The sequence below is a fragment of the Corvus brachyrhynchos genome, unplaced genomic scaffold, assembly GCF_000691975.1.
Source record: "Corvus brachyrhynchos isolate BGI_N302 unplaced genomic scaffold, ASM69197v1 scaffold84, whole genome shotgun sequence".
Lineage (NCBI taxonomy): Eukaryota > Metazoa > Chordata > Aves > Passeriformes > Corvidae > Corvus > Corvus brachyrhynchos.
This window is the reverse complement of record NW_008237434.1, coordinates 2,178,211-2,190,126: the sequence shown is the minus strand read 5'-3', so window position 1 is coordinate 2,190,126 and position 11,916 is coordinate 2,178,211. Positions and strand designations below refer to the sequence as shown.

The 11,916-nt window shown below is 36.1% G+C and overlaps 1 protein-coding gene across 1 annotated transcript in view; it reads left to right on the top strand.

The window, feature by feature from the left end:
- Positions 1 to 7,016, top strand: part of SP4 (Sp4 transcription factor) — a 30,461-nt gene extending 23,445 nt beyond the window's left edge. The window contains exons 4-6 of the mRNA XM_008631344.2: positions 1,900 to 2,128; positions 2,360 to 2,559; positions 3,629 to 7,016. Of these exons, the coding sequence (XP_008629566.2) occupies positions 1,900 to 2,128; positions 2,360 to 2,559; positions 3,629 to 3,876 (677 nt within the window). The 3' untranslated portion in view covers positions 3,877 to 7,016. The remainder of the gene's footprint in view (positions 1 to 1,899; positions 2,129 to 2,359; positions 2,560 to 3,628) is intronic.
- Positions 7,017 to 11,916: the final 4,900 nt, after the last annotated feature.

Genomic DNA, 11,916 nt, shown 5'->3' with positions numbered 1-11,916 from the left:
GAGTTCTGAAGGTGGTATAATTTTTTTTCTTTCCTCTTTTAGGTCTGTTAATAAACTTCTTTATATTCTTTCAAGTTTGGTGCCTGCTTTGCATTTCTCCTAATTCTTATCTCACAGAAGATAAACAGTAATGAGTATTTTGGACCAAACCACTACAAGTGCCCATTTTTGGAATGCAGATATTTGTACTTGTCAGTCTAAATTTCTATCCAACCATTTCGCTGCCTGGTTCTTTTCTTGATAAAAGCACTTCACTTAAACATTTTGACTGTGAAAAGTAGATGTCTAGCCTATGTTGGCTGAGGGTCTTCTCTACTACCATAAGGTTGACTGGCTAACTGAAAGATAGGCAAATGATGATGCCAAATCTCTGTTGTTCAGACACTCATGCAGCATTCAGATCACCATTACTGACTTACAGGAAAGCTTTGGAAGCAGGACATGCTGCTTAAGGGTGATTCAGAAAAGTCCAAGGATAGCCTTCAGTCCTGCAGTCTTTCCTGGACAACAGCAATGGAAGATGCAGGCTAGAATGTCAAAGAGTTAAACATGACTCAAAGACTGGAAACGTGCCTCCCTCTGTGTTATCAAGAGCTAATCTTTTTGTGAAATGATCATAGAATATCTCAAGTTGGAAGGGACCCTTATGGATCACCAACTCCCTGCTTCTCACAGGACTATCTAACACTAAACCATGACCACGAGCATTGTCCAGACACTCCTGGAACTCTGACAGACTTGGTGCCATGATCACTCCCCTGGGGTGTCTGTTCCAGTGACTGGTCACCCGCACAGTGGAGAACCTTTTCCAAATATCCATCCTGAACTTTCCCTGATGGACCTTCATGCCATTCCCTCATGTCCTATCACTGGTCACCAGAAAGAGAGAGGTGAGCATCACCTCCCGCTCCACTGCCCCCCTTGAGGAAGGTGTAGACTGTGTGGAGGTCACTCCTCAGCCTTCTCCCAGCTGAACAAACCAAGTGACCTCAGCCGCTCCTTGTAAGTCTTGCCCTCGAGACCTTTCATCATCTTGGTCCCCTCCTCAGGGCACACTCTGATAGTTTGATGTCCTTCCTACATTAAGGCACCCAAGCAGCACAGAGTGCTCGAGGTGGGGCTGCAGTGGTGCAGAGCAGGGCGGGACTGCCCTCGAGTCACTGCCCTCGCTTGGCTCACTGCACTGTGCTGGGTGCACCCCGGGACACAGCGGGCCCTTTCAGCTGCCACGGCACACTGTTGACTCACGTACAGCTTGCCATCAACCCAAACACCACATCTCTTTCCCCAGGGCTGCTCTTGCTACTTGTCCCCCTGTTTGTACATCTAACCAGTATTACCTCATCCTGGGTAAAAATCCTGCAAAACACCAATCCCAAGAAAATTTTGGTATGTTAACTTGCTCAAGTCTAGTCCTAAGTTTCTTTTTCACTGCAAAAGTTCCTTTCTGGCTCAATGTTGATTCAAGGCAGATTGTAAGAGAAGTGACAATTCTCTAAGTGCCATAAAGCACCTTTTTAATTAGCTAATTGTAGTTTTCTGAGTGCAGATACAGTTCAAAGGTTATTAGAGAGACATTAATTGGCAATTGACTGAACAATATTTCTGTGTAAAATTTTATCTATTTCAGCTTTTAAGAAAAAGAATACATTTGTTAAACTAGTTAATTTTTCTTAGTATCAGTCAGTAATTTGCAGTCTTGTGCTATTTTAATAACGAATTACATTAAACAGGGCTAGCAGGTAGGTAGTGCTTCAGGAAAAGGCTGGATTTAATATTTTGTTTGTGGCTTCCCTTAACATTAGGTGGATTTTTGTCTTATAAAATGTATCAAATTTATTTGGGCATTTCACTTCTTGAAATGACTAATAAAAGGTACAAACAATTTTTATTTTACAGGTCAACAGCAAGGACAGGATGGAGTAAAAGTACAGCAAGCCACAATAGCTCCTGTAACCGTAGCAGTAGGTGGCATTGCTAATGCAGCAATTGGTGCTGTTAGTCCCGATCAGATAACACAAGTTCAGCTGCAACAAGCTCAACAAGCTTCTGACCAGGAAGTGCAGCCTGGCAAGAGACTGAGAAGAGTTGCCTGCTCATGTCCTAATTGCAGAGAGGGAGAAGGAAGGTAAATGTAACTTTTATCAGTATATATTTAAGCATCTTATCACAGCTTGCCTCATTTGGGAGTGAAATTGTCCTATATTGCCTTGGTTTTTAATGCTTTCTATTAGAAAGTACATTTGTGTGGACTTCTTTAGATGGGGATTAGAAAATCTATTAGCATGAAATGTTTCTCCTAATAGCTGGTAACGTTTTAGAATATAACTACTTAGCTGTTTAAATATGATATTTTTAGAGGCAGCAATGAGCCAGGAAAAAAGAAACAGCATATCTGCCATATTGAAGGATGTGGAAAAGTTTATGGCAAGACATCTCATCTTCGAGCACATCTGCGCTGGCATACCGGTGAAAGACCATTTGTATGCAACTGGATTTTTTGTGGCAAGCGATTCACAAGGAGTGATGAGTTACAAAGGCATAGAAGAACCCACACAGGTTGGTTATCCCTCTCTGTAGCCATAGTACAGCAAGTCTGAATCACAGTGGCCATAGTTAAACAATGGTGTCAAGGTTCTCACTAAGTTACCTGACAATTACCTGTAAATGCAAATAAAGTAACTTTAAAACAAGGAAGTGGTAGATTGCAGTTTTCATTAATTTAAGCTGACTGTGAAATCATATAAATAAAAAGGGATCTGTTCCAACTGTTCTTTTGTATGTGGGCTAGAAAAAGATGACCATTTCATCACAGATAGCTGGTGTACATTAGCTCGTGCTTGATCTAAATGTAACAAATTAGGTCAGGCATGTAGGATTGGCCATGGACCACGGTTATTGTTTCCTCACTTGGATTAGCTCAGTCCTTAAGAAATTTACTAACCTAGTCCGTACATTAGATTTGGTCTTCCTGGGAAGTTTCCTGGAGTTTCAAGTGGGAACTGATAAAGCAAGTTCTCTTAACAGTTCAGAATGGAAAAGTCAACCTTTCAAAAGCTGAAGATTTTATCAGCCTTTTAACTGATAAAATTTTTTTAGCTCCTCCTCCCCCAGCTTATAGCACCTGGTGTCTAAGCACTAATTACATTTGAACAATAACAGGACCTTTTATGTATTGAATTTATCTCTCTTGCTGTAGATTTCATACATCTTCATGGAGCATTGGAATTCATGTTTTCAAATTCACTTCCCATCACTGTAATCTAAATAACAAAAGTATTCTTGAAAAATGCTACCAAGTTGTTCTGTGAGGGCTTTTGCCTCCCTCCCTCTGGTAGGTTTGTGGAAGTTTATGAAAATTCTCAGGTGTCCTGAAATTCCAACTTTTCACCAGATAATCACAGCATAGCAAATATTTGTTGAGAACATTTCAGTAGTGAAGAGTAGATTGCCAAAAGCCTGTGACTGAACAGAACGCACCTGGAAATGAGTCAGATAGAAAAGAAAACATTGTGTCCTTTTAAAGACACTTTGGATGTTGAACAGAATAGGGTGAGATTCAAGTAATCAAGCAGTGTTCAGTGCTCTCTTTCAGTAACATTTTGGTTTTGTTCTTATTTTTAAAAAGGTGAAAAGAGATTTGAGTGCCCAGAATGCTCTAAAAGGTTTATGCGAAGTGACCATCTCTCGAAACATGTCAAAACTCATCAGAACAAGAAGGGTGGTGGAACAGCCCTTGCTATTGTTACCTCAGGAGAACTGGACTCTTCAGTTACTGAGGTTCTTGGTTCTCCAAGAATTGTCACTGTTGCTGCCATTTCTCAAGATTCAAACCCAGCAACCCCTAACGTTTCAACAAACATGGAAGAATTCTGAAAGGATCATTTATATGGACACCTAGTGCTGCACTTAAGTTTACATACCTTTCAGGATATGGAAGTGGGCTGGTAAAGTGGATTACAGAGCAGGAAATCTTTTTTTCAGTCATGACTTCTGTAAGTGTTCCAGGTTGGAGGGTCAGCATGGGAAGTGTACACCGGTGCAACAAGACAAAAATTTCAAAAATACAAACAGCGCAAATTGATGACTGGATAAACAGATGGAGGAATAATATTTCCATACTGTACTTTTTTAGTTATATGTCTGTATATTCTGTAATGATTTTAAGTGAACTTTACCCCCCCTATTTTAGCACTGTATGTTAATGTGTTTATAAAATCAGATAGTATCAGTGTAAAACTGGGTGGACCTTGACTAGGATTAATACCATTTGATGAAGGCACTTTGTTTTTAAGATAAATTTATAATATTTTCATGAGAGCATCCTTTTCCCATAAGGCACAGCAAAATGGAATACAGGATGAACAACAGTGGATATATTTTGGGTTTTTGCTCAGTCCATACAACACATCAGTTAATTTTGGCCATCTTTTCTCAAGTTTTGGAATTATTCCAATAGCAGCTGGGTGATGCATGCTGCAAAGTGATTCTGAGGTGGGCCTCAGATTAATTCTGACTACTACATTATAGTAGTGTGTATAAACGACAATCAGTGAGTTCTAATTCCTCTCTTCGTGTGGAGAGCTAGGGTTACGTAGAATTAGTGTAAACAGTAGGAAAGATAAAACCATAGAAGGATATTAACATAAGATTTACAAAAGTAATGGTATCTTTATGTAGAACGAAAAAAAAATTGTGTCAATTTTTGGTAATTCATTTCATTTTGTATTTCCCTGCCCATGGCAAGGATGATCTTTAAGGTCCCTTCCAACCCAAACCATTCTGTGGTTCGATGATTCTGTATTTTAAAACATCGGTGGCCCATTTTTTAACTCATAGATAACTTGAATCTTAAAAACTCGACCTTAGGTGTTTGAATGTTTTAATTTTGTTAGAATTCATGGAAATTAATCAGACAATTGAGTGTTGTAGCTCATTCTCCAGTATCTCCTCTCTGTAAATACTAGTTTATTATGTTGTGGTTAATGTGCTGAGTTCTTTGTGCTTTGACTTAATAGCCAAAGAAAAAAACTAATTTTTTAATAAAAAAAGAAGCAAGTAAACACTTTCTCTTTTCCCCTAAATATTACTGTCTCTTTTTTCTCTTCAAGGATAATATGAGGGCTGGTAATAAATATCTGTTAGCTATCAAGTCTTATATTGAGCCTCCAACCATAAAACAAACTGGGAAAAGAGAAATATTGTTATCTTTTTGGGACATGACTTCTGGTTTCAAAGCTTTGGTTACATTTTCAGATGTGACAGTGAATACAGAGAAAATGTAAAATAAAAAAAAAGAAAAAGGAAGAAACAACAAAAATTGCATTTTCTATGTGAAAATTCCAGTAGGTACAAGGAGGAAAGATGGCCAAATATTTCATACTCAGGATTTTTAATTACTTCCCCTAGGCATAAATGTAACCTTTTACATCTACAGTCATTTGTTAATAAATTCTCATGACCAATTTTTAAGGAGATTTATACACCAAAATATTTTTAATGTAACTAAAGGAAGTACAGTGCAAGAAGAATAAGACATTTTTCTTTCACCTGCAAATTATGAAAGGAAGAATCTGTGTGGTAGCTGTTGGTTTGCGAGACATAACAGGTACCCTGTGCGTTCCCTAAAGAGCATATACTTCTCATCTGAACAATTTATCAATCTTGTGGTGTTTTCTGTATTTTTGAAGCAAAAGAAATACCATTGTTTACACTGTGTACACTTTAGGCCAGCCCTTTGTAGCAAAATACTAAGCTGAGGGTATTTTATACTTTCAGTTTACATAAAAAGCTTTGAGATTAAAGAAAAACAATTTTACACTGTGGTTATAAATTTCAAGTTTCTTAAAGCTTTTTTAGACTTGTAACAGAGTCTTTAAATTTTAGTTGGGTTTTGTACATTATTTTGTATATTTTATTTAAAGTACTCTTAACTGATGTATCTGGATTTAAAACATCAGAATCAATTAGGTGTTACATTTAATACAGATGAACATTAGGTAGTATTAACTGTTAATTTTATTATATAGGAAATGAAACGTCAAATATATATTTTATCATTATGCTTCACAATCAGTGCTCTACATTACTTTATGCAAAGAAGAACTTTCCTAATGTTAATATCATATTTCCTAAAAGTTAACCGTTTTGTAAACTGAATTTACAAGCATTCTGCACAACCATTTCATATGTAATTTTTTCATGCATACTTACGTATGCAGATAGGAAACTGAAGTAATTTTTAATCTGCAATGAATCCCTATTATAGATGTATCCAAATCTAAATCTGGTTGGCTTCATAGCATCTCAAGTACATTAACTTGTGTTAGCAGGTGCACATTTTACCGCTGGAATTAGAAACATTCTGCCAGTCTGTTCTGCATCCCATTCGGAATCCACTTTTCTGTCTTAAAAGGATCGTAAATTTCAATGTCCTTTATTTGACTCAGTGGGATATAGCTGTTGTAAGTAATAGGGCACAGATGTGCAGTAGTATCTTGTTTAATGGCATTTCACTGTTCATTCCCTTTGCCACCATTAACAATTTTGCTTTATTGTAATTATCAGTGCAAAGTGTATTTACCATGGTAGAACTCCAGTGTTAGAATAGTTTTTTTCTTACAATATACTTTCTTTGATTAGGTTTGTGTATGTGTTGCCGATTACATTAGCAATTGGTGTTAAGTCATTATTTATCACATTCTTTCACGAGAGCAGTAATAAAAGTGTGTAATCTAGGAGAAAAAGTTAATTTGTCAAAGTTAAGTAAGCATGATGTTTAGGTCCTATTTTTCAATTTTATAACTGTTTTATTGCAACAATATTTGTATTTAAGTCTTCATTTTAATGCCTTGTGGTGTTTTTTTATGCATGTCACTGAATTGTCATCCCGCAAGAATTGATGTGCAGCATAGGGTATTAAATCTACATAATGATTTTGAAACAGAAAAATAGTTGATGGTAAAAATGTAAATGTTTTGCAAAAATTCCTTATAAAAAAAAGTTTTGTAGTAATATTTCACTTGTAAATTTTTCTAAAAAAAAATGGAAAAGGAAAAAAATGAGAGTAACGTTTCCCCACATCTAGAATTTAGAAATTAATTCTGCCAGCAAAGCCTGTAAGGCATTAATCTGACACTTTTACAATGCTGATTTGTATAATTTTTTGGTGGGTTTGGAACTAAAATCATGTACAAGTTGTTGCCTGCAATAACATTTTGCAAGTAACCTATTAAAATTCCCTTGAGTTTAAAAGGTTTCTTCATTTAATTGCTTACAATATAAAGCAGCAATAAATTATGTTTGTGTGATAATCTGTTCATCAAGGAGAACACTAGAAAACAAATGCTTCTCAATGGGGAAAGGTTGGCAGCAGCTTCTGGATTTATGTAATTAAGACCTGTACTTGCTGGTCAGCGTTTCCCAACTGGCAGACTCCCAGCAGGGAATTAAACCAGCAGATTCTAGCTCAGCATGAATTCTGTGGGGTTTGTTCAGCTCTTGCGAATGGAAGCTACGATTATTCCTGAACACACCAAAGGAATAACCAAAGGGAAAAATTTCCTAAGGTAAGGAATATGTTCATACACACACACACACACACACACAGATAAAATACAAATTTAGAAAACTGAAGGTAATTCAGTTTGACAGAGATGAATAATAGGAGTGTCATTGTATTGCACATATGGAGTGAATATAACAAGAAATGGAAACCTGAAAGTATTGACTTCAGCTCATAGAAAATATATTGAGCTTTTCTTAGTGAAATGTCAACAGGTTCCTGCATTGTGTTATACTGAAATAACTTTCATGGTATGCGAAATTGCTAATAACAATGTTATACTAATTTTTTTTAATATTTTTTTTTTAAATGCTAAAAGGATTTTTATGGTAGACTTTACCATACTTTTGCAGTGAATAAGTAATACTGTTTCACAAAGGATGAAATACATAGAGAATCACAGGATCATTTAGGTAGGAAAAGACCTTTAACATCGTTGAACTCGACTGAAAAGCTAACACTGCAAATCCCACCACTAAAACCCATCCCTAACCACTACATATACACATAAGAAGGCCACTTTCCTCCATTTTCCAAAAGATGAATTTTAAATTTGGGACTTCTAACCTTGTACTGCAAAACAGAATCATCTTTCCTAAATGAGATATAAAATACATAATCTTTATTATATGTTTGATTAAATTCCTGTTAAAGTCTCCTAAAGTAACCTCTGTTTGAATGTCAGACAAACTTACTAACTGAAGTCAATCTATGTCGTAATTCAAAGTAAATGCATCTGACCAACTAATATGTCTTTACTGGCCAAGTTTTTAGTATTGTGGCACTGGTGTGTTTTGAAGCAAATTCTACGTTACTGGTAAGAGACTAGTCCTCTGCTTATACCATTTCAAATATAAAGTATCAGAAAATCTAACAAATCTTGACATAAGGAGAAATGTTCATGTTGCATTTTACCCTTTTAATCCTTCAAATGTGATCATTCTAGTCTAAGAAGCAAGAAGCGTGATACCAAATTGAGTATTTCTATCTGCAACTGTAGATTCACTACCTTTGCTAAAATCATCTAAAATTACATTTTATATTTATTCCATTAGTTTTGTTCTCTGTCTGTCTAGGTAGCAAATTTCAGGATGGGGTTTTATCTATAAGCAATATTAACATTTAATTCATATTGAACTTCCTAATGCCTTCCATGCCCCTGCCTCCCATTCATTTTCCTTTCCCCAAAGCTACTTGCATGATTTCCTGATACCCTGAGATTTGTCAATGAAAATGGAAGTGCTGTGGGGACCTAGAGCTGGCATGTGCTATCTTTGTTTGCTAGAATACCTTCCATAGAGAGAGGACAGCAAGATACATTTTCTAGAGCAGCCTCACTGAAAATGATTGGAGGTTATCATGGGTGGGTGGATTGATGCTGTGCCCAACTGCTGTGGATGTCATGATGGGCACTTTTCTGTTCAGTTTATTATGGTTTGTTGGGTGGTTTTCGTAGCAAGTACCAAAAATTACGTACTTCTAAATTGCCAGGTCAAAGAACATAGGCATTTCTCTGACTTACATGAACAGCAGTGTGGAATGTGAGATTGATAATATACAAGTTCAAAGCTATATCTATCATTTCTACTTTTGTGTATGGAAAATGCCTAGCCTTGAGCATTTAATAATTTCTTTACAATAATATTTTAGCACAACCTTTTAAAATAGAATGTTTCAACCTTTATAGTTTGTCCTAGGAAGGAGAAACTGTTCTTAACTGAAGTGTATTGGAGACCATAAGTATTCAGAGATTTCTTTGCCAGATACACATTTGACAGCATTTCTGGAACTTATCACTTTCTCTCTTGCCTCTGTCCCCTCTTGCATCTGTGCTGTATTCTAGCCTAGGTTGCCATTAAGACCTCTCTTACTGCACTTTCAAATGCTATAGCTTCTTATTTGAATAATCTCTTGCTTCTTGCTAAACACGTTGCAGAAACACATAGACCAGACAAAAGAAGTACTCTTGCTTAAATATTTATATTGGAAAACTCCTTCGGGAAGTATTTCAGTTGAATGAGGTCTCTGTTGCATCCCCACATATTATGGAAGCTTAGTCCAAGCTAGAGTTTAAAATAAAAGTTTGCAGGGCAGAGAGTGTTTCTCAAAATATGTTTGTGCTGCTAGTCTACAATTCTGTTAAACATTAATTTTATGCTCTTTTAAGTTCAATGCATAGCTTTGTGTCACTTGTATGTGTTTTAAAGGAAAGTCTTGGGCCAAATTCCAGGAAGAACCAATCTCAAAGTTGGCTGACTTTTTGGTGTTGACACATTTGTCAAAGTTTTGAAAGATTTTTAAAACTACTGAAAGCAAGCAGTAAGAGAAGCAAACTCTGTATAGATGTACATATACTATGTATAGGCACATTCAGATTTTTTTTTTTAAAGTAATTGAATTAATGAGGTATTGATTTACTTTCATAGCTCAACTTACTAACTTGAACTGATGCTGATAGGTAATATGTGTGTCTGCTAAGTGATGCATATACATCTTTCAGGACTTAAAGATTCTTGAGTTTGTACGTCAACAATTAAAACACGATCCTCTTGCTCCTTTTAGTCAGTTCTACTTCAGTCTTACAAATATAGATTCTCTGCTTACAGTTTTAAAAATCTAAGGGATTAATATACAAAATTACACAGCTGGGTGGAAAAAAGCCAAGAAAGTGAAAGTCAAACCAAGTGAAGTAATTTTTTCTAGTCACACATTTTACTTTTGTATTACTGTAATTTTTGCTTAGGCATGCCAGATTTTTCATCCTCTTATGTCGGTTCCTAACAGGAAGCTTCCATAACTAGATGTGGAAGAAGTGTTTCTTTAGAGAAAGAAAGGTAGCTAGAGCATAAACAGTATTCTGGTTGGTGTACCTTTTCCCCCTAAAGTCTTCAGTTTCTGACAGCAGTCACTAAAGCCTACTGCTGTTCATAAAGAGAAAAGAAGTCAAGATAATTGAGGGAGTCAAGAATTACCTAAGAATGGGATGAGAGGGGTGATAAAATACTTAATTAGCAAAAAAAACCAAAAAAAGAGTAAAAAATAGGAGACTGAAGAACTAAAAGAAACCTGAATGGAATCTAAAATGATACTGCAGGAGCACGAAAAGCAGTAGTTACCATGTTGAGCTAGAAGGAGGTGGAGAATAGGTAATATTTTTCCTTTGCAAATATACATTTTTTGTGCTTTTGACACAACACTGGTCTTGCTTGTGGTGCTGGCAGCTTCTTTCTCTTTTGAACAGAAGTCACAGAGTACTCAGTATACTGATTCACTATTGAAAGGTCTTTGAAAGTGGAAATCCTTGTTAGTGTTTATTTTTCTAAACTGCTGGACTTGCAGACCGAGTAGAATATGGTTAGAGTCCCCTGGGAGCTGTGCATGGGCATAGTAAATGCCAATCATCCTGGATGTTACCATCTGTTTACATTAAGACAAGCAATCAATTTTTAGATTGTCATAAACCAGAGAGAATTTTCTACTTACATAGAAAAATTCAATTTCCCTCAGTTTTTTTCCTCTTCCTCTTTTATAGCAGCATGAAACTACACAAAAATAAAGTTGGTAGCCTTGATGGAATAAAAATACTCTGGTTTAAACAATAAGAGCTTAAGATATGAAATAGTCATACATTTAAACTCCTGCTCTTAAATATGAGCAGAACTGATTTCACTGGCATCCAACATCAACTTACTGAAAACATTCAAATGGTGCAATTCAGATGTATTGTAGTCAATATGACTTTTGCATTAAAAACAATCCACACTTCTACACTGGCATCTGTAAGTCTCACTGTTGCTGAAATAAATGACTGAAGCCTCTTCTGAATCTAAGATTGAAACTTTTGGGTAGCCTTCTGTTTAGTGATTTCACTGGCATCCAACATCAACTTACTGAAAACATTCAAATGGTGCAATTCAGATGTATTGTAGTCAATATGACTTTTGCATTAAAAACAATCCACACTTCTACACTGGCATCTGTAAGTCTCACTGTTGCTGAAATAAATGACTGAAGCCTCTTCTGAATCTAAGATTGAAACTTTTGGGTAGCCTTCTGTTTTTACACTTGCAGCTTTCAAAAGTAGTTTGGCATTGAGGATCACCTAGAAGCTGCTATAATTGCTACTTATTATTGCTATTTAGCCAGTAATAATGAGTGATCACACTCTTGTTCTTCCTTTAGTTGTGACTGTTCAATAGCCTCTATCTTCTGCTTGTTTTAGCACAGTAGTCTGTTAGAATAACACTGTGTTAGAATAACATACTGTTAGAATAAAATTTCTCAGTCTTTTAAGAACTCTAGTCTGTATTAGATTGTTATCTAATTAATTGGTGGTAGCTGACTGATCACGT